At 39.9% G+C, this 21,331-nt stretch overlaps 1 protein-coding gene across 4 annotated transcripts; it reads right to left on the reverse strand.

The window, feature by feature from the left end:
- Positions 1-1,048: 1,048 nt before the first annotated feature.
- On the reverse strand, positions 1,049-20,830 carry traf3ip1 (TNF receptor-associated factor 3 interacting protein 1). Of its 4 annotated transcripts, none has more exons than XM_047601747.1 (17): positions 20,591-20,830; positions 18,723-18,791; positions 16,923-17,084; positions 16,121-16,249; positions 15,529-15,933; positions 15,384-15,452; positions 15,183-15,203; positions 14,957-14,980; positions 14,068-14,143; positions 13,623-13,643; positions 12,339-12,426; positions 11,571-11,657; positions 11,183-11,318; positions 11,066-11,102; positions 10,866-10,942; positions 3,863-4,080; positions 1,049-3,568 (listed from the first exon to the last, which is right to left on the reverse strand). In XM_047601747.1, the coding sequence occupies exons 1-17, from the start codon at positions 20,711-20,713 to the stop codon at positions 3,403-3,405; spliced, it is 1,908 nt and encodes a 635-aa protein (XP_047457703.1). In that variant the 5' UTR covers positions 20,714-20,830; the 3' UTR covers positions 1,049-3,402. The 4 variants fall into 4 exon arrangements, with proteins under 4 accessions (XP_047457703.1, XP_047457702.1, XP_047457705.1 ...); XM_047601746.1 differs by having other exon boundaries at positions 11,571-11,660; XM_047601749.1 differs by lacking the exon at positions 15,183-15,203 and having other exon boundaries at positions 11,571-11,660.
- Between the last annotated feature and the right edge of the window lie 501 nt (positions 20,831-21,331).

Consider the following 21,331-nt stretch of genomic DNA (forward strand, 5'->3'; position numbering starts at 1 on the left):
ACAGCAGCCTGTCACTGAAAGAACTTCAGTGACAGGCTGTAGATGGACTGGAGTTCGTTCCACGTCCTTGTCTCCGCCACTGATGTCAGGGACTCCAGTTCTGCCCCTACTATGGAGCCCACCTTCTCTATCAGTCCATCTCAGCGCTGCCTCGTCAGCTCACCACAGCGCAGTAGAGGACACTGACAACCGTAGTCTGGTAGAACATGTCCAGCAGCCTTGAGCAGATATCAATCGACCTTAGCCACGTGAGGTAACAGAGACAGCTCTGACCTTTTTTCATATACTGAGTGTATGTTAGCCAACCAGCCCAGTTTGTGATCCAGCTGTAGACCCAGGTACTTATTAGCAACTACTTTACTTACTTTTCCGAGATTAGGGTTATAAAAGTGACTGAATCGTTAAGTTTGGCCTCATTTAAGGATTAGTAATCTTTAGTCTTGAAAGTCAAAGGTGGAGTCACTCATTAGCAGACCGCACAATTGTGACTTTTTTTTTTGAAGAGGCGGTCATGTTGTGAGTCACTTCTTCTTCTTCTTCTCCATGGAGGCCCACAGCTGAAAGGTGAAGGCAGATGGACAACTGAGCCTTCCTTTCTCTGGCCTGCACTGAAGTCTTTTTGAAAGCACCTGTTGAGACTGGGGCCAGCATCTTTGCCGAGAGCAGGTGTCATGCCTTCTGCAAGAGGCCTTTGGCTCAATCTTGAACTTGCGTCTTAAATGCTCTGTCCAAATCCGACTTAATAGGTATTAAAGGGGTTTCCTAATATGTTTTGTGTGTGTCGCAGCTGTTTCGTGGCTTGCTGCTAGTCCGGCTTGAGGGTCCTAACCTCTACCAAGGCAATAGCACCCTTGAAAGTGTGACTTGGCCCTGTGGGTCTGCACAAGGACTTCACATGGATTCTTCCTAATCACAAACCGGGGTCACTTATCATTTCACTGTGAATGTAACCAGGACAATCAGGAGCTCTCGTTAAATGCCACTGTAAGGATAACTTGACCTTTAAGTTACCACCATCCAAACAAAAAAAGGAGAAAAAAAAGACATATTTAATACAATGTAACCATTTATTTCACTCCACTACAAAATTATATAATTATTTCATCTATGATACAGTCTCCACATATACATAATGTACAGTTTAAAGAAAACTGAGGATATGATACAAATAGTGTACAGTGTAAATAGTCCTTTTATACAACAAATGAGCATGCAGGCTTCCTGCTTTCCAAGAATTTTAGTTTATAGTTTTTTTTTCCATAGGTTACCACTTCCTTAGCCATTTACACTTGATGGAGTGAATATAATACTGTAATAACAATAGTAACATTAGATGGAATGATATCATATTTCAACTGCTGAAGCTCACACCGTACTGTACTGCAGAGTGTCCATTAAGACATTAGTGTAAAATGTAGTTTTCTCTTCTAACCATTAACATTCAGTCTAAAATGAAACATTAGAAACATTCTGGTACAGTTTCAAGCTGTAATTTGTTTTTGTTTTTTCAAAAATAAACAAGGTCTGTATTAGTTATTTACAAATTGTCACAGAATCAATGCACATTGTTAGCATGTGTCGTGTCACCTTTATTTTGGTAATCCATTGGTCTGACCAGGCAGTGAGAGTGTGTGTATGGTCATCACATTGACTTAAACCTGTTTTGTTACATCTGCAATCATTGGTCATTGTGGAAAAATAAAGTTCAATGATGGATTACATTCATCAATCCAACCAGGATTTTTCTTTTTGTATCATTTCTTGTAAACACAGATGTGCAGTATAACTAACAGAGGTAGCAACTGCATGTGTGCAAGTATTAACAGTGTAAAATTACATTGGTTACTGGTACTTAAATGTGGTAACTGCATTTTTATTTGGGCTGAGATTAGGCCACCACACAAGGAAACATCTTCTTTGTATTTCATTCACGCATCGACAGCAACGAGACAATTCAGTTAGTGAAATGTTAAGGAAAACAATGGCTTCTTTCAGTCTCACACGTCTACTACCTCATCTCCTACTACAATTATCAGTCTGGTATTGCTTAATATTTCCATATTAGCTACTTGTGTGAAGCATATGTCTTAGAGTTTCAAAAGGAGCTAGTAAAATAGGATTTAATATGATCTTCTGATTTATAAAGCAAGTTCACAAAAATGCTCCACCTGACCAAACAGTGTGTCAAAAACAGGAACTATTTGGCATATTTTACAGTACCTCCATAATGGTGGCTATCCTGCATGCTCACTGCCAGGAGAAGTTTCCCTGAAGGTACATAAGATTAGTGTGTATGATATTATTTTAAAGATGCTTGAAAGAGAGAAAATTCTAACACTGCGTAGTTGCTAAAAGCATTTCCTCCAAACATAAAAGGTACCTCCCCTAATCATACTTATCAAAGTGCAGCAGTGCTTCAAAAGTGGAAGAGTGGATGAAGCAACAGAGATACTAATTTGGATAAAGTTGTACACACAATAATAATAAAAAAAGATTGGTGTAACCCCTCTTTTTAGGGAAGGTAGCCTGAGGGAATGATGGGGTTTGGAAGAAGAAGGAACGATCACAAAAAATAGTCATGGAAAAATATACACCAAGAAAATCATGTAACATGTAATATTTCCATCAACTTGGTCACCAGGAGCCCCCTAGTGATCCTTGATTTCTCCAAGCAAGTGTTAGAAAATGTCTTTCACCTTTCTTGTGCCAGCCAGCTTAATGTGCCACAAATAAGTCTAATTATGTTCCTATAGGTAGTCTAATAGCATTGCAGCAGATACCATTATCATCATGGAAAACAGCAAAAGAACCAGAAAACAAGATCTCTTACTACTCCAAACTCTAGGCCGAAGTTCTGCTTCCTGACAACAAGAACACAATGCTGGATTCTAAAAATGCAGTTTGAGTTTCTGATTAAGAGAATATGGAAATACACTTTGAGTTTGAGCTAATGCTGAATGTGCAGCATTAACTAAGCATTAAATATAACTATCTACTCTAACGCCCAAGTCATGAGCTGGACACTGGCTCTCTCCAAAAAGGCACCGTTACAGAACAGGGGCCAAAGATGTGGTTAGGCTAGTGCACAGAGCAAGAAGACAACTTTTATTATCATCAAGTGGCTCATCTCCAAACCAATGAAAACCCACTCTCTCCATTCCATCGTGTAACTATTTGTGAATATTGTCAAACCACTAATCCTCTGAGCAGCTCTGTTATTTGTCCAGATCTTAGAGATGTTTTCCGCTCTTTATGTGTGGGAACATATTTGGATCGATCCCCTGTTCAGACAGGAAAATCTAAAAGTGCTGTGTTTGGTCCCGTCCCACATCATCTCCATTGTCCTGAACAAGAACTGCAAAAGCCTAAATATTCAGTGCATTTTAAAACCTTGTTTCTCACTCAGGTTCTGGAAGAGAAGTTGATTCCAGTCACCATCTTCTGGATCTTCTCTTCATTCTTCAGTATGTTGGACCTCACAGCGCAGATCTTGTCCTGCTGGTCCCTGATCAGCTGCTCCAGCTCGGTTAGTTCTGCTTTCAGAGGCTCCACTGCCCGGTCTGTCGCTCTGCAGCATGGACGGACAAACATACGCACAAAGAATTGATAATTAGTTGCTCAAATGAAATCGTCTTCCTTCTCTAATCTGAACAGCAGAAGACCTGTTGTTTATTAGTAAAATATCAGACTCAGACAGCTACCTCAATTTTTTACCCATGGCAAGGACAAACTTTGGGACTCATGCTAACACAAGTATCATTTTGGAATCAGCATTTAAATCAGTAAATGTGATAAAAAGATAACACCATTGGAATGCATTAAACAAGACATAAGAAGAGTGTTTTGTGAGTGTCAATCCAACCTCTGCTCCTGCAGCAAGGCCTGTGCGTGCTCCTTGTTCTCCCGCCGCCAGGTGTGCAGTTCAGCCTGCATGGCATCCATGTCCTCCTGGATGTAGTCCATGATCTTACCCAGAGGCAAAGAACTGCGGCACACCATCTGAATGGATGAGCGAAGCCGCTCGATCTCCCTCGTCACCATGTCCCGCTCTTTTTTCCGTGCCGCTTCAGACACCAAATTCTGAAGTTGAAAGAGGTGCAACGATGCGATTAGTGGGATAAAGTCATTGATGCTAATCTGAAACAGCATATAATCATGAAATACTAGAACAGAATCGTTGGTATTTTCACTGCACGTTTAATTTCATGGACACATCATGGGAAAGAAAGTTTTTTTTTTATATTTATATGATCTGCATGATTTAAAACTCAGCACTGTAGCAAACAGCTGTAAGAACACACACACAAAAAAACACTTGTGTGTCCCTAGACTAAAACATAATAAACTCTCTTTGGGAATTCCACCTTTAAGTCTCAAATGACCAGAAGCAGTGCAAGGCTGTATTTAGTGGTTTAGGATTTCAAGGCTAAAAATGTTAGGCAGGAATTCTACCAACCTAGCTGTATATATAAAGATCAAACGCCCTGCTGAATTGTGTTGGCTGAAGTAGGGGGCCTGGCTGAAATGTTGGTGAAGGCTTCCAGTGTATGGTGTGCGGCTGAAGGGGGGGGGGGGGGGTTCAGCATATCCCAATTATGCTCAGTCCCTTGATGGCAAAAAGGAGGGGAAGGTAACAGGGAAGAACCTCCCTTGGCAGGGAGCAAACCCAAGGATGTTTGCTCAGCTGGGCTTCGCAAGGCCTGTGTGTGTGTGCCTGCGTGTGTGTCTTTGGGGTTGACTACTCAGTGCTTTCACAGGAGACCCACACACACACACACACACCCATCAGAGGATCAGGCGAAGCATACAGTGAACACACATAACCCCTGCCCGCAATCTCGGGTCTTTAAGTCTTGTTTATTTTAGTAACAGGCTGTGGCAGTGGGGTTATTTTACTACAGTATTGAGTAACAACTACTACACTTATGCCTCCTTTCAAGTTCCACTCTTGGCCCAAATTATGCTGTTTGGCTCCACAGATGGGAGCACCTGCCTTCACGAGGCATCAGAAATCATACTCGCAGCAGTGCGTAAACTAAATGACAGCTTCCTCTTCAAAACACACAATCTGTCATAGAGCCTGCTCGGGTGGCAGGCCACATATGCTTGGCGTGGCTGATGCACACAGCATTAGCCTTATCAAGCCATCTCTGAAAACAAACTAAAAACAGCGAACTAATTACAATTTTAAAATTGAGCTTGACAAGACAAGACCACACTGCAGAAATGACATCAGGCATTATTGTTTGCCACCATTTTTTTTTTCAGGAAGCAAGTACAAATTTCTGAAAACCTCAGTCCGCTACCCGTTCGTGGCGGCCCGAGAGTGTGAGGGGTTGAAATGCCTTGGCCCAGTGGTCCCCCAGCAAGGTGGGTGGCTTTCCACTGGGCGCCCTGAACCTTGCAGCTAGACAAACACTCTATGGCTCATTCAGCCTGCCTGACTGTGGTTTGGTCTGCACGGCCCAGACAAGACCCACTGCTTCATTCTATTTGCCGTCCCCTTGCTACCTTAGCGCCTACCCCGCCCCCACCTCCCACCCCCAACACCCCTGCTCTGCTGGAAAATACAAAAAAAAAAAAAAAAAAAAACTTGCCGTGAAAACATGACCTCTTGCTCGTGTGCAATCTGTCTGGATAGATAAATCACAGCTTTATGGAGGTCTCCGTCGGGGTCTACGAGACCCGTGTGCTCTGAGTTTTTCTTCTTCTCGCCCAGATCACAGAACAATATTTAGATGTGGTGACCACAGAGGAGCAGAAGGTGAGAGAGGAGGAACAGGGGCAGGTTTTCTCATTATCCTAGACAGTGATGGAAGACACTGCCTTCGACTTGTGCTAGAAAAGTGGACGTGGTCTTATAAGTGCAAGAAGTAAAGTTTGACTTTTAGAACTTTTCTTGCAAGCACATAGTTTAACTATGGATATTCCAACCTTGCAAATTACAGCACAATTTCAAATTCCTCATCAGATTTTTAATCAGTTTGAATAGGAACTGTTAAAAAAATGATCTATGGATGACTTATAGGGGTTTTTCTGGGATAAGAGACAAACATTCTCCAAAGCATCCTCACAAAAAAAGATAAATTGAAATGACAGGACCTGTCAGTGCCATAGCAACCTATGAAGTATGATTGACTGGAAAAACAATGATGTAGTTTATGGAAAGAGATCCACTTCTCTTTTACATAAAAAGGCGTAGCCCTGTCCATTATTGTTCTTACATGAAACAATCCGTGTAATGTACAATGCAGCACAAGACTTGAAACTACATTGACTCTGTATGTTGCCATTATGTCCGTCTATTAAAAAAACCTTGTTCAATACATGCTTACATGTTTACACTTTACCACTGTTGCAATAAAACAATATATATTTTATATTATAATTTTGTATATTTTCAATATTTTTTAGTATTGGTATCTTAACTTTAGCTGTATGTCTTGTAAATAGTACCTCCTTTGCCCTATTTTGTATATATTTCATTGCAAAAAAAATAAAATATTTTTTTGCAATGAAAATGAGAAGCTCTGCAATCTCGTCATACACTGTATAATAACAATAAAGGCCATTCTACTCTATTCTAAACATCGTTCATTACAGAATGAATTTGGTCAGGACAAGAGCTTGGCAGACGAATGCAAAGGCGTTACATAAAAGCTTGTATACCCGCATTCAAGTTTTCACTGCAAATACAATAGACTGAAATATAAATTGTAGCACTTTAAACAAAAAATAAAATAAATAATGGATCACTAAAGACCAAACTTAAGCCTTTAGAGTGCCTGGCTGGGAGCAATGATCTTGGATACTGATGTTCATTTGGAGACGCTTCCCATAAGGTTCTTATAGTGTCTTTCTCCAGAGATCGGCCAGAGAATGAGAAGTAGGCCTGTTATTTTTCATAAAAGGCTACTCAGAAGTCTAGCTAGATCATAAAAATAACTTGGAGTCACTGAGGTGAGGAGAAACGCAATGAGGTTAAAGGATGTTGTTATAAGGTCATTGTAGCCCCTTGGGAAAACAACAGAGATTCCCACCGAGGGTACGGGGTGAGCTGAGGGGAGACGTTCGGGGGACCATCGGCTATAGTGCACTGAAAGATTGGAAACAGTATTTTTTTTTTGTGCTTACCTATATGTTTAATATCTACCTTTACGAAGAGGAACAGCAGTTTTTAAGGTATAACTTGGAGTAAAAATATGTCATCAAGGCTAGATAAGAACATCTGGCTCCCTCGTAAACCTGACCAAATTCCTCCAACAAGTCAATATGACCTCTACAAAAGTAATATGACTAATGGAATGCCACAAGGTCATTTCCTTGTGTTTCCACAAAAAACGCTGGATGTTTATGAAGAGACAGAGGTCTGCCGAGAGGAGTATTTATTTTCTTGACAATTCTGCAGAGAGTATTCTGGCCCTTCTCCTCCGTGACTCTCACTCAACAGCCATCCATTTGTATGCCACAGCGTTTATTTATACATTACAAACCTTCATCAAGGCTAATTTGATGGGGGCAAAGAAATAGAGGGAAAGAGTACACAAAAAGTCTTATGAAAACGCAGCTGTTACAAGGGGCAGATTCTGTCTAAATAAAAAGAGAAGTATCTTGGAATAATATACAAGGCCGCTGAGGGGTCATGAGGAAGGTCATCCCCATAAATATACAGCAAATACTTAGGTCACAGAGACAGTGGTGGGACATGGCAAAAATCACTTGACTGCCTAAGCTTTCATTTTATTTACATCAGTTTTGCGAGAGCCAAATTACTATAGGAATGACAGAACAGAAATTTATTCTCTGTAAATGTCAAAAATGGTTTAAAGGCTAACATTTCTAAACTAAACCTAACATTAAGAGGTTTTGTGCGTTATTCCATATTTTACTTATATTACCACTGCGTTTTGACAAACATTGTCATAAAAAAAGAAGAATCACAGCAGCTGTAATTTCAAACCAGCCAAGCCACATAGAATGAGGAAGCTCAGTATTTACATTTTTTTGTCCCTGCGTGTTTTACCATGATTACAATTAGAAAAGGGGGGGAAAAATAACTCCATTAAGCTGACCTCTCCAACCTTTCATGTCAGGAAGGAAGTCATTATAGTTCTTTATACAGCTGACGAGGCAAAGCCAATAATGACGGCGGGGTGGACTCGAGCAGCTCGCAGCTCCTAAGTGCAGACATACCTGGCCTCGGTGCCCTTGCAGACCGTACGGGATACAAAGAAAATGACGGTTTGGAGCAGCTGAAAACTGAGGAGGCTGCATTAAGAAAATTGGCATAAACTCTACAAGGCTATGCTCATGTTACTAAAAGAACTCTGCTATTTTGGGTGTTTTGCCTGTGCATGTCTAGTTGGTTGAACTTGTCTTGAGGGTAGAGATACGTAAAAAACTGCATTTAACACACACCGTAAAGTTGGTCACATTCTGAGCTTGCACATTCCCGTCAAGCTAGTTCAATCTACTGCTGGTTAAGCTTCGACAACTTCAGGTGCGCGTTGTGAGGGATGATGTCGGACGGAGCCGCAGTTAGGAAGAGATAGATCAGGGGCCTTTCTGCATGGGTGACAGTCCAAAACAGTGCATCCATCAGAGTCAGGGTGGTCAGTTAGGAAAGGATACAGCGAGCGTATGCCTCAGTGAAGTGGACCACCCAAAGCAGACAGCATACGCCACCTCACACCATGGAGTGCAGACCAAACTGTAAGCTTCACACTGTTTCATACTCCAAATATTGTTGAATGACCACTCTCTCTCTGGCTGCTAAACAGGCTTACAGAGAGGAACCCATGAGCAACGGCAGCAATGTGTCACCTTGAGAAGTCCCGTGCAGAATAAAGTCTAGATCAAAGAGGAGATGAAAAGAAAGAAGAAACCTAACTGTCCTGCCTCTCAACTGTATATGTATTATTTTTATCAGAGGCTGTTCAGAGACAAAATAAGGTTTTGTTGTGAACCGAAAACAGTTCAGATACAATGGATCTAATACATTGTCTAAAAAGTAGAGAAAAAGGCAGCAACAGAAGCCTGGAAAAAGTAATACTAATACAACAAATACCTGTGAAAGATCTTGGCAACAGGCCAGTAACATAAGTGTGTACAAAAAGAGCGTTCCAGAGGGGCCGAGTCTTTGACGAGAATAAAGAGAGGAAGGTGAACCACTGTGTGAAAGAGGTACACAGGCAGTTCAGTAATTAAACAATTATGTTTTATAATTGCAGAGCAGGAGGGTATTTCATCACTTAAACGTGACTACGTATCACGTACGTATCTTTAAAAGACAGAGAACCAGAAGAAAAAGCCATCGAATGGCTGTGATCTCACGAACCCTCAGAAACACTTCTGAAAACTGCACGCACAAATGCAAATTAGAATACTGAAGGAAAAATAAAGATCCAGTAATACTACTCGTTCTGGACCAAAGTTGATTGCAGATGGAAAAAAATATTTTTTTTTATTTTTTTTTTGGAACTCATGGACACCAAGTCCATGTATATAATATATATTTACACCAATCTGTTTCTTCTGTTCATATGGCAATTTTGTGTTGTTGTTTTTTTTTTTGCTTATACTATTTTATTAATTTTATTAGATGTTTAATATTTTATCATTTTTTTACTTGGTCGTTTTTCATGGTTCTCTATGAGGTGCAACTAGGCTATTGTGACCAAGCGATTTCCCTTGTGGATGATTAAAGTCTGTCTAAGTCCTTGAGGCTAAAGGGCAGAAGGCACTTGTTAGTGTAGAGTTCAAAAGCCAGTAACGGATTAATGGGGTGCTTTAGTGAACACATAATGACATATGTCACCATCAAAACAATTTTTCAAAGTGCAGGCAAAGTCTTCTTATCTCAGCAAGACAAAGCCAAACAACTGCACGTATTACAGTAACATATCAGAATGACTCCATATTAACAGAGTCTGAGTGTTAAATGGGCCATTCTGCAATTAATTGTAATATTATGAAAACAAAACTACAACAAAGGAAACTCTGAACTGTTGGCCATCTGAAATGCTATGTCAAACAAGAACAGGAAATGGGAAACAGTTTGCTTTCAGAACTACAGCGACTGACCTCTTTAGCTACAAAATGCTTACAGAGTGTTGTTAAAGGAAGAGGTTATGCATCACAGCTATAAACATTTGTCCTGACATTTTACTGGCATCAGTTCAAAATTGCCATATAGTTTTTGTCTTTGTGCTATTTTCAGATAAATACTGAGCTTAAATGATGGTTGCATTCAGTTTTTATCAACAGTTTATTACTTCCCAAGTTTTTGGGAAACTGTGTTGTAGAGCAGGACTGAAAAAAAATTTGACCAATGAAATACTAGGTGTGCATTGTATGATTCCTATCAAGTTAAAAATTGGAGAAACGTGTGAACTGAAAACAAGTCCTAAGAGCTTGTTCCCAAGATGGCAGATACCTTTCAACAGAGCTGAGAAGTCTGTAAAAAAAAGTAAGCATACCTAAAATATTGAGCAACCCAAGAAAACAAACTCATTTGGCTCCAGACATCTTGATGTGTGTATCAAGTGTGTGTGGTCTGTTAAGGGCCATACTCGCTTGTCTGGTTATTAGCCCTTCAGCTTCACTGATGGGGAACATTTCTGTGGTTTCAAGGGAGTGCAATTACACCTCCGCGTTCCATTTGTTTATATCTCTCTTTTGATAAAAACCAGCGTTTCACAGGGTTTTTCAGTGCGGTCAAAACATGATCCCTAGGAGCAACATTTCCGCAGAGTGGCTGACAGAAGTTGTGAAGATTTTTGTCACTGATGTGGATTATCTGGAGAAAACAGGGCTAATATTGCACCCTAGTGGAAAAACAAAGAACTACGGTGTACAGTACATACCTGCTCTTTAGATTTGGGAGAAGATGGTGACAATTCATAGTCTTTCTTAGTCTCAAGGATCTTTTTCACAAGGCCACCTGAAGTGAGCGAACCAGTGAGAAAAGAAAATCAATGATTTATAAACATCTACGTCATATGGCAAGTCTTCATTGAGTTGTTGAAATAAAGAAGAAAAGCAATAAAGAAATGTAAGTATGTACCATGCTTCTCTTCACTGTTTAGTTCTTGTGCAGGTTCCTGTAATACAGAAGAATAGAAGATTAGTGTCCCGAGCCCCATGTTTTTCTATAGACAACTCACTACCGAAATAAACTTACCAGCTCCATTTCAGGAGCATCTGAGGGTGGAGGGACTGCCTCCTCCACAAGAAACTGCTCATCTTCATCCTCCTCATCCTCAGATAACCTTTTCCCGTCCATGATGACAGGGGCTGAGGGCTTGGCACTAGACAGCCTGAAAGACAAATAGCTTAACTCATCTGACTACTACTAATACGGCATATACGAGAAATGTCTATCTTGAGGACAAATTTATACTGTGTAACTGTTCCAAATGCCTTTGCCAATATTTTTGGTTTGGTCAGAAGTAATCTGTTCTGCTAGTACAAACCAAAAACAGACTAAAAATCATTCACAAAGAGAATTATTTAGTTGTTGTTGGTACAAATTTAATGTGAAGATCCGTGAAGATAAAAGAAGAAGTCACCTCTCAGCTGGGGTCACATCGGTGTAGCTTTCTTGTTTCTTGAGACGTGGCGGCGCTGGGCGAGCGCTGCTTGGCCGTGCTATTCGTCTGCTGCAGTAGAATGAGGGACCGTATATATAACATGGAGTAAATCTTAGATCTAAATCTTACAAAGGCAAGGTTCTGTTAAAAGCACTTTGATATCTGCTGAATGTCCACCTCGTGACAACAACACAGAGTCATTCAGATATATTGGGGATAACTTTTGTTCTGTGTTACATCAGTTGAAGCTGATGTAATACAGACGCTCAGCAAACCAACCATAACCTGTAAATCAGTAGAAGAAAAGAATTTCCCAATCATCAAAACTGTAAATTCTACTGGAACTCGTCCCTGTTCAGGCCCTGGGTAGTTTCAGAAGCAAAAGCCAAGACCAATTTCATATGACACAACATAATGCAGTGCAATAACACTACAAATGACACTGAATAGGCTTTTCTATGAAAATTCTCAACAAAAACAGAACATCCTAAGCTTCATAAATACTTTATCTACTATTTTGCTATGGTACAATATTGCATTGTATATCGCTTGGGTTTTGGTCATATTGTAGAGCGCTTGTGTACGTGCATATTCAACAGATGAATGTGAAGTCAGCCTAGGTTTTGGAAGAGTGATTGTTTTGTGAGCTTGAGCAGAACTTTTTGTGTGAGAGAAGCAATGAACCCTACACAGGAACATCAGAAAAGCCTAGTGAATATAGGGAGGTTGATTGTTGACAGTACAGACCTGGAAGTCATGTCGGATGGCACTGAGGATCCTCCAGTGTCTCCATTTTCCTGGGGGACATGTCTCTGGGCTAACTGAGCATCTCCATCTGTGAAAGGAAAACAATCGGTGGTGGTGGTAAGCTTCACGCAATCGAGCAAAGATCACACCTAGCCCTAGCATATTGAGTCTTGACCAGTTGAACAAATAGTCTTCTTTCTTTAACTGCACAAAACTGGTAACACATGATTTCTTCATAAATAATAAATGTTGCTTTCTTACATTCTTTTTTAACACGTGTTAAGAATAGGCTTCGGCTGAATGCTTCATTTGCATACTTTCTTATAACACCATAAGAATGTATTTTCAAATGTATCTTAAAAAACCCTTTGAAAATCTAGTCCTTGTAGACTTCCCATAGTTATCTTCTCCCCTGGATACCGTGATGTGTAGGTATACTTCAGGATCTAATGACATCCCTTTTGGGTGTGGTTATGATGCAATGGGACACATTTATCTCCACACTCAACGGTGCAGAGTGAGGCCAGAGATAAAACAGGTTCCAAACTGTCAAGTAAAACAGCTTTAACAGTGATGAGGAAGTGCTCAAGATCTGGGATTCGTTTTCTCCACAGTCAACAAAAAGAACCCACAGATTTTAGACTCGTATAGTTTCAATTATCAGATGTCAACTCTGCTCTTTTTTTTGATGTTCTCCTACATTTGAAGTCACCTGATGTTCAAGGATAATAGTTCCACACATATACGTTAACCTTTTGTACTTAACACTAACATAGCTTTCTGTTTCTTCTGCCAATGCGATTGCAGTGCAAATTGCCTCAGGTGTATCTCCTCACTCAGACAAGTTTGGGTTGGGTCAGGATCCATTGTTAGTGTAACCTATTTAGGCACTGTATCTAATACATGGCTTTATAAATAAACTAGACTGACTTATTCAGATGCTTTAACAAAATATTACACTGCCCTTAATCACAGAGTGAGTCATTTATTTACTTAATGAGTTATTAAACTTGTACATTGAAAGTCAGAAATGTAGTTGACTTACTGCAGCTAGCATGGTCTATATCAGGATTTTATCACTAAATATGGGTTATATTATTTATACAAATGTGTGAACAATAGCCATTACTGAAGCTTTGCACAACTAGCCTCAAAATGCATTTTACATTTGTCTGCTGTAATGTTTATCATTTTTCAACTAGATTAAAAAAACAACTTTGTATATCCTTATCTACATGAACGGTAGAAGAGAGACAGAAGGGGACGGGGGGAGTGAACACTTACCTCCCTCACTGTCAGATTCATCTGTTGGAAGCAAGCAACAATGCATTGTTAGGATCCCTTCTTGTAAAAAATAAACATTACAAAGACACACAGGCACAAGTATTGAGTATAGAAAACGGATAAACAGATACCCTGTATATTTCTGTAATATTTATAGTAGAATATCTTTGTAGAAAATGACTTAGTGTCAGTTTGTAGGAAAATGTATTACAGTAATTGTGATGAGTAACTACCAACTCTCATTAAGTGTACTAGCCAACGATTTTATTAGTGGGATGCAAATAGAAGACTGTAAAAATCAAGTTGGACACACTAAAAGCCTCCTGTCGATGATTGAAAGACAGTGAAGAGTACTATCATTTATTTGCACCAACTCTATGAAATGCATTTTGCTGGTACAGGTAAGTTACATAAGATGTAGAATGAGGTGGGGCTGGGGTGTTACCTTGACCTCCAACTTTGGGTCTCCGCCTCTGCCCTTTGGCAGATGAAGGCCGAGGTATTCTGGCTGGACTGTCAGACTGTAACGGGAGGAAAGATAAGGGAAAGTATAGATATTTAGGACGACAGGCGCTGAAAGGAAACACACACTGATGTATTCTTATTCTCATATCTCTCTCGTGTGCAGCTTAGCTTCAACACAGTATTGAGCCCAATCCCAGCTTTACATGCTGCATCACACATTCAGAAATGATCTACGCTGCCAACAAATATTTACTAGGTGTCATGCTAAAGGTAAACGCCTGGAATTTTTCCATTTAACATCATGGTAGTATAGGACACAAACAAAAGTGGATTCCCTTCAAATCAAAGTGTGAAATGACTGTAGAGTGGTAGAATAAGCACTAGAAGCCTCAACACCAGACATCCAATAAAATAACAGTGGAGGCGGCATGCAAAACAATACTGAAAACCAGCCAAAAAGAAAGAGCGCAACAGTATCAAAGGGAATGTAGGATGGAAGTGTAAGCTCTCTCCCGAAAACAGCAACATAGAAGGGCAACCAACGGAGACAACTGCAATTGAATTGCTTTGACTCGACACACACTGATTAACCAACATTTCACATTTGAAATGAATATCACACATCTATCTGGACAAGCAGGCTGGAGATCATATGAAGCACAAACCTATTTATCTTCTACCTCTTTAACACTGGTAAAATGTTTTGATTTGCAACAGTAATTCAGGCTAAACAGTCGAGTAGCTGCCACACAGGAAATTCCCTCAACATCTCACAAGACATTCAAAATCTTAAGAAAAGCAGATATTCAAAGAATCTGAAGCATGTGAAAAGAAAAATCATCTCAGCAGTTTCAACAGTAAGTTCTTACCTGGTTCTCAACTGCTTCTGTGGGCTGCACAGGTAAAGAACACAGCATTACGCCATAAACTAAATCATCACATTTAGAATTAGAGGAAACAAGACCTCACGTTTGTTACAGCCAGATTAGTACTAAACCAAGCAGCTAGCCATCCCAAAGCGACTACAACCAAACACTAAAACATCTGCTACATGCTAGTCTATTTTCTACTGAACATTACTACAGGCTTGAATACCTCTTCAACTGGATTAGGTTCCTTGCAAGAATAAGAGGCAGAATTTTAGAAAAGTAATTTGAATGTCTTACTACCTTTATGTCACGTTTTATTTGTCTAATGTGTGAAGTCATTAGCCAAGTCAGCGTTTCTTGGCTTTGTCGTACAGAAATCTCAGAAATTATAAACATTGTCAATTGCCTGTCTAAAGATAGAACTTACTGCTGGCACAGTTTTGGCTGTTTTGCTGGGCTCTTCAGGCTTTTGCTGTGGTTCCTCGGATACCGTGGCCTGGGCACAAACGTACACATTTAATGTAAACAATGAGAACTGTAGCCAGCATTTAAGCTATGAGTAAGTGCCATACCTTGCTGTTGCCTTTTTCTCCACTTTTGATCCTCTCATCCCCATCTCTGTGTCGCTCTCGCTCTTTCTCTCTGTCTCTTCGTTTTTCCTTGTCTCTTTCTCTTTGAGAATCTCTTTCTCTTGTCTTCTCCCGGTCTTTGTCCCTCTCCTTGTCTTTCTCCCTCTCTCGGTCCTTGTCCTTGTCCCTATCCCTGACGCGTCCTTTGTCTCGCTCCCGATCTCGACTCTTGTCTTTGTCACGGTCTTTGGCATGGTGGTCTTGTTCACTGCGCTGCTGCTTATCAGAGCGCTCCCTTTCCCGGTGGTGCTCTTTTTCTCCATCCCGGCGTCTGCTCTCATGCTCTCTGGACTGGTCTGGTTCCTTTTGGTCCCGGCTGCTGCTGCGCTCTGTAATTTTTTTCTTCTCCTGGAATTGTGTGCATCAACACAGTGGGTAAGAATTCAACTGTAGTCAGAACACACTGGGAAGATGATCATTTCAACAAAAGCATCTGACCGCAAAGTCAAATGCCAACACATTTCACAGCATACGTTTAACTGACACAATGTAGCAAATTTAAAACTCCAGTATTTAAGTGGCCGAGGACTCTCACCTCTCTCTCCTGATGACGTTCACGTCCCTCCCTGTTCTCTTTATCCTGTGACCTGGAAGTGCTGGCCTTGGACTTTATATCTGCCTTCTCTCCTTTTAGCACTCGCTTCACTGCATCTTCACTGGACATCTACGCATCAGATACAGAAGAATCATAATGCAGCAAACAAAAACATGCCAAAAAAGTTCAGCCATAGATATTTATATTGCTATTTCTTACACATATGAGCAAACATGTTGCATTTAGTGCATTTAACAAGGTGACTCACATACCCATTATAAACACTGTCATACTGCTTTGAATGCATTTTACTGTCAGAGCTAAATATACATTAGCAGAATGCTTGTCTATTTGATCACTTTTTATTAGTTTAATACGCATTGAAAACTTTAAAATACTATTGCTCTTGCAACTGAAACCAGATGTCTTCAAAACAGCAGTCAGACACCGCATAAGATCTGAGAAAAATCCCCAAGAATTGACTACGCACAGTTTAGAGAACAACTACGGCCCCGGCATCAGCTCGTCTGTTTACAGTCAATCGCCAGGGTTCAATTAAAATATTTTGCATATCAACACTGTCCCTGAGGCAGCCTGTTTTCCCAAAAGTATAATAATTGGATATGGAAAAATAACAGTGAATTTTGTTTTTATGCATGTTTTTATGCAGTGCCATAACTACATGTGGGTCTCTTCTGCAACAGAAAAATTGTTAACAATAAATAAATTGGACAATCCCACATGAAGTGTGAGTGTTTTCAGTTTGTGTATGTTTGCTGCGTAATCTTCTAAGAACACAGACCTTACTAAGGCAGCACTTAGCGATGGCCTGCAGCAGCTCATTGGTTTTCTCAGGCTCATGGCCGGCCACAATGCGTGCCGGCTTTGCCGCCAGAGGCTCGCCACTCACCAGCATCACAACATCTATAGCTTTCTGAAGGAAAGCTATCTTAGAGTCTTTATCCTGGAAAGCAAAAACATGTTGTGTTGTTTAAAAGAGACGACAAAGGGTATCAGCTTGTTAAAGCAAATGAAGTTCAGCAGAGTTATTTCACACCAAACTTTAGTATGAGTAAATCCTTGAAATACACACATTCTTGCAGAGCACAAATTACTCCTAACACACTAGGATTCTGTAAAGCCAGCATATTTAAGCAACACCTGTAAATAGCAACATAGTCCAACTAAGTCCAACTTCTGCTAATACAGAATTTCTGACTAGGCAATAATAATAAATTGTGTCTACCATTCAACTCTGATTTCTTTCCTTATAAACTAAACATATTATATTTTACCTTGTAAAATGTAGATACTAATTTTCCACATGTAATAAATGTAACAGGACTGTTTCTCAGATGTTGCTATGAATTCACGTTCAAAACTTGAATCTCAAAGAGACAGCATGTTGCCTAATACAATGTGGCACGAAGGAGGAAATGGAAAACACAAATTTAAAACAAGAACTACCTTCAGAAAAGAAAGAAAAAAACAGTGCTCCTTTGATTTAACTCTTGCACTTGTATGTATATAAATAAAACAGAGCTTCTTCTCGACAAATGACTCGGATAAGCGGTGCCTCTTGTCTATCAGCCTGCTGCATCTGAGAAGCCAGCCAACTGTGTAACATAAGGACTTGTATCTGGTGCAACCACCCGGCCCTTCTGTGTACCATTTGACAATAGGCTGGCCTTTTCAGCGTTGGCTGCTTGGTTGCTTTATAAAAATAAAAAAATTTTATTCCGTAACACACAGGGGCTTTCTAGAAATTTAATAAAATATAAACTGATAGGCAATTTATTAAAAAAATATGTCCCACTCAATTAACCAGTGGAATATCTATTCCTAAAGGATTTATTGCTGTCAGAACCTTTTCTCAGGTCTACCTCAGTTTGATTTAGCATTAATTCTTGTGTAGTTCATAACGACTTAAATGGTCTCACACCAAAAAACTGAAGCCAGTTGAATTTATTGTTCTCTGTGAATGCATAACCCTGCTGACTATTACCAGACAGTAGTTTTAATAAAATAAGTCAATTAAAGGGTAAAAAATAAGGTGTTCAAACACATTACCATCATATTTATGGACTGTAGTATAATGTCAGATGATGTATAAAAAAGACATACGTTTAAAATGTGATATATTGCTTTCACTACTGAATATTTGCCTATATTCATCAGTCTTCTTGTCCTACACAAGCAAAGAATCAAGTTTTGTACATAAACATTTGTTTAAGGTCAGCTAAAAAGATTTTTCTCCTGCCAACTTAGCAAATTCCTATTTAACTTCCTATTTTTACCAGGGTCATCTCACAAAACAGCCTTGACTTGGGTTCTGAAACCTTAGTAAGCTCTCTCAGCTGTGTCCTGCCAGATCCACTCACTCAGAGTGTTACAAAAGCAATGTGTAGGGTTACTGCAACACACAGACACTAGCAGCCTGCCCCGTGTAACAAATGGGCAGTCAAGTGAGGCTGCTTCTTAGGACACCAAGCAAGCACATAAACAGAACACAGACAGGACAGGAGCTCTATTGACTGAAGAATAGTGATAGTGGAGCAGGAACCCAGGGGTAACAATAACAGGAAGAGAATGGTTAGCTTACCTTTACACTATCTGACTTCATCTCATTTTCCTCATATAGGCCTTTCATAAAACCAGTGGTTCTGATGACCTACAAGTGGTAAGGGAAAAAGGTTACACAGTTGTTACATAATTTTGGTGTATCTGAAAGATACACACTGTAAACCACACACATACTCCAGCACAAGCTTCAAAGTGGCTTCTGGAAATCTATTCAGAAATTTGTTGTTGTAATTTCAAAAGTGGCAGTAGTAACTTTTTTGCAGACCAACTGCTAACAATATCATTCAATTTAAACTTGAACATAGTGGTTTAGTTGAAAAGAAGATGGAACTGTTTCATAAATTATCACCTTGTCTTGGACAGCTTAATGACCGGTGTCAAACTCAAAGATATTGCTAATCAGAGGAGAAGAGTCACACGTAAAGGAACGCTTCCCTTTATAAAATATAGATGAACCTATAGTGAAATATAACACTACCTGACAGGTGGAGAGTGACAATGACCTCTGCTTAGAAAGGTGAAACAGATTTTTACTCTGCTTGACATCACATGTCAGATGTCTGCAATGTGTACTAGTTTAGTAATTAAATTAGATAATCTATTATATAACATAGGTACGATTAGATTTAAAGATCTAAAATATTTTGAAAAGAGGTTTGGTGAAAAAATGGGCTCAAATTAACTGCCAGTGTGTTACATGTGTCATGTGTTAGGTTTTTTTTGTTAGCTGCGGTTTGAGAAGATAAAATGCATATTAACAAACTGAGGGCAGTTTCAACCCAGGGAATTGTGTTGGTATAATCTACATTGTCTGTGGATTAAAATTTCTTTCATATCATTTGATTCTTCCTGTAGTTAAAAGTGTACACTAAGTAGATAAAACCAAATGTGGGAGACCATTCACATGATGAAATACTCTACATTAAATGTACACACTCACTGTTCAACTCTGTTGTGCATATATTCTCTTGCCTTTCCTTTTTTTACTTCCTAAAGTCTAATTTATGCTGTACAATTTTATTTTTTAGATTAGGTTAGGTTAGGTTCTGTGTTTTTGTACAAGTGAGCAAAGTACCCAGAGTTAGATTCCTCGTATGTGCACACAGCTGATTGTGATGCTTGTGACAGGAGGACTGCACACAGCCACTTGAGTGTAACAGCTGCTGCAGTGCTACTGAATGATCTCTGCTGGCAGGAAAATAGACATTTTAAAGTGTTCCACCCAGGATGTTACTTTAAATATATGAACCTTAAGCAGTTGTAAGCAGCTTTAAGCTACTCGAACAGAACCCTAGAACATCAACGCTGTTTTTGGCGAGCAACAATAGAACAATGTAACTATTGATTACCAAACGATCCAGTTACGATAATCTGCTCAACAGCCCTGTTTTCAACGTGACGACAACCAGACACAGCCTGGTGTTTCGTCCACCTTGTCTCACTCTAGTTAACCAGTAGATCACTGATACGGTTTGTTGATCATAGTGTGGGCTGGAGTCGTGCCTAGCAACTGGGCGAAGCTATTGGCATGTCTAGCTATCTAGCTAGCCTACAATGTTAACTGCGCATCCCAACGTTTAAGCTTATTGCTAAGTAGCAACCAGCTCTTTAGTCGGATATATATTTGTATTTTAACTGCTTGGCAATAGAACAGATAGTGTTAAGCAGCAGGGGAAGTAACGTTAACGTTAACTTACGTAGTAGTTAGCTTAGCTCGTGCTACTGCTGGTGTATTATCTAGCTAACTGGTCGCCCCGTTTGTGTTTCTAAATGACACAGGTGCCGTTGGCATCAGCCTTTCCTTAAACACGGGGGAATAGGTTCACGGCTCCGGTTAAAATAATGCCATCTTGCTCAGGTTGCCGAACATTAGCAGCTCAGTCTCACCTCGCTTAAGATGTCGTGCAGGTATCGAAACGGCGGCTTGCTGAGCAGTTTCTCCGTGAGAGGTGGCTTCTTTATCACTTTGCCCAGGGTGTCCTGAGTCTTTTTCACCACCGCGGCATTCATGGCAGCCGTCGAAAATAAAGTGAAGCACTTTAAGCGCGGAGCACAAAACGAAAAAGTACTCTGAAGTGGGGAGGAAAAACTTAGCGGTTCTGTCGCCTGGTTGCTATGTCAATATTCTGCAATCCCAGAATGCACTCGTGATGGAGACTGCGCCTGCGCCTCTGGGTTTAGGGTTGCTAGGCATTCTTTGTGACCATAGCAACAGCTAACAAACGGCAACAAATCAGATAGATAGTTTTTCAGGCCAAGGACCCCAAAGTGATGGAGACATTAAGTAGGGAACCCTACCTACTATATGTGTTTATAAATATAAATCATTGTTTTTATTATTTTGCATTCAATATTAAGCTACTAAAATAATGCACAGGTTCAAATATTCATTTTTTTTTTGTTATTATTATTTTTTATTTCAGACATGTGCAACAGTAGGGTGGCCCTGCAACAGCTGTAAACATAAACATACCTGATATAAGCATAAATACATACATACATACATGCATGCATGGGATTTCACTTTAAGTATTACAAATGTCTTTATTTTCAGACTGGCACACATGGCGAACAAGAAAATCTTCTTTTGAACCTCTGGGGTCAGATTTCATTTAAGAGCCCTAAAGT

This window comes from Mugil cephalus, chromosome 12 (assembly GCF_022458985.1).
Source record: "Mugil cephalus isolate CIBA_MC_2020 chromosome 12, CIBA_Mcephalus_1.1, whole genome shotgun sequence".
Classification (NCBI taxonomy): domain Eukaryota; kingdom Metazoa; phylum Chordata; class Actinopteri; order Mugiliformes; family Mugilidae; genus Mugil; species Mugil cephalus.

Bases quoted from the DNA above. Each gene is read 5' to 3' on its own strand.
- traf3ip1 (XM_047601746.1), bottom strand. From the start codon at position 20,713: ATGAATGCCGCGGTGGTGAAAAAGACTCAGGACACCCTGGGCAAAGTG. The intron at 14,144-14,956 runs GTAAGAACTTAC...CTCCCGTTACAG, and splicing joins CAGAAGCAGTTGAGAACCAG to TCTGACAGTCCAGCCAGAAT. The intron at 10,943-11,065 runs GTACATACTTAC...CGCTCACTTCAG, and splicing joins AAACAGTGAAGAGAAGCATG to GTGGCCTTGTGAAAAAGATC.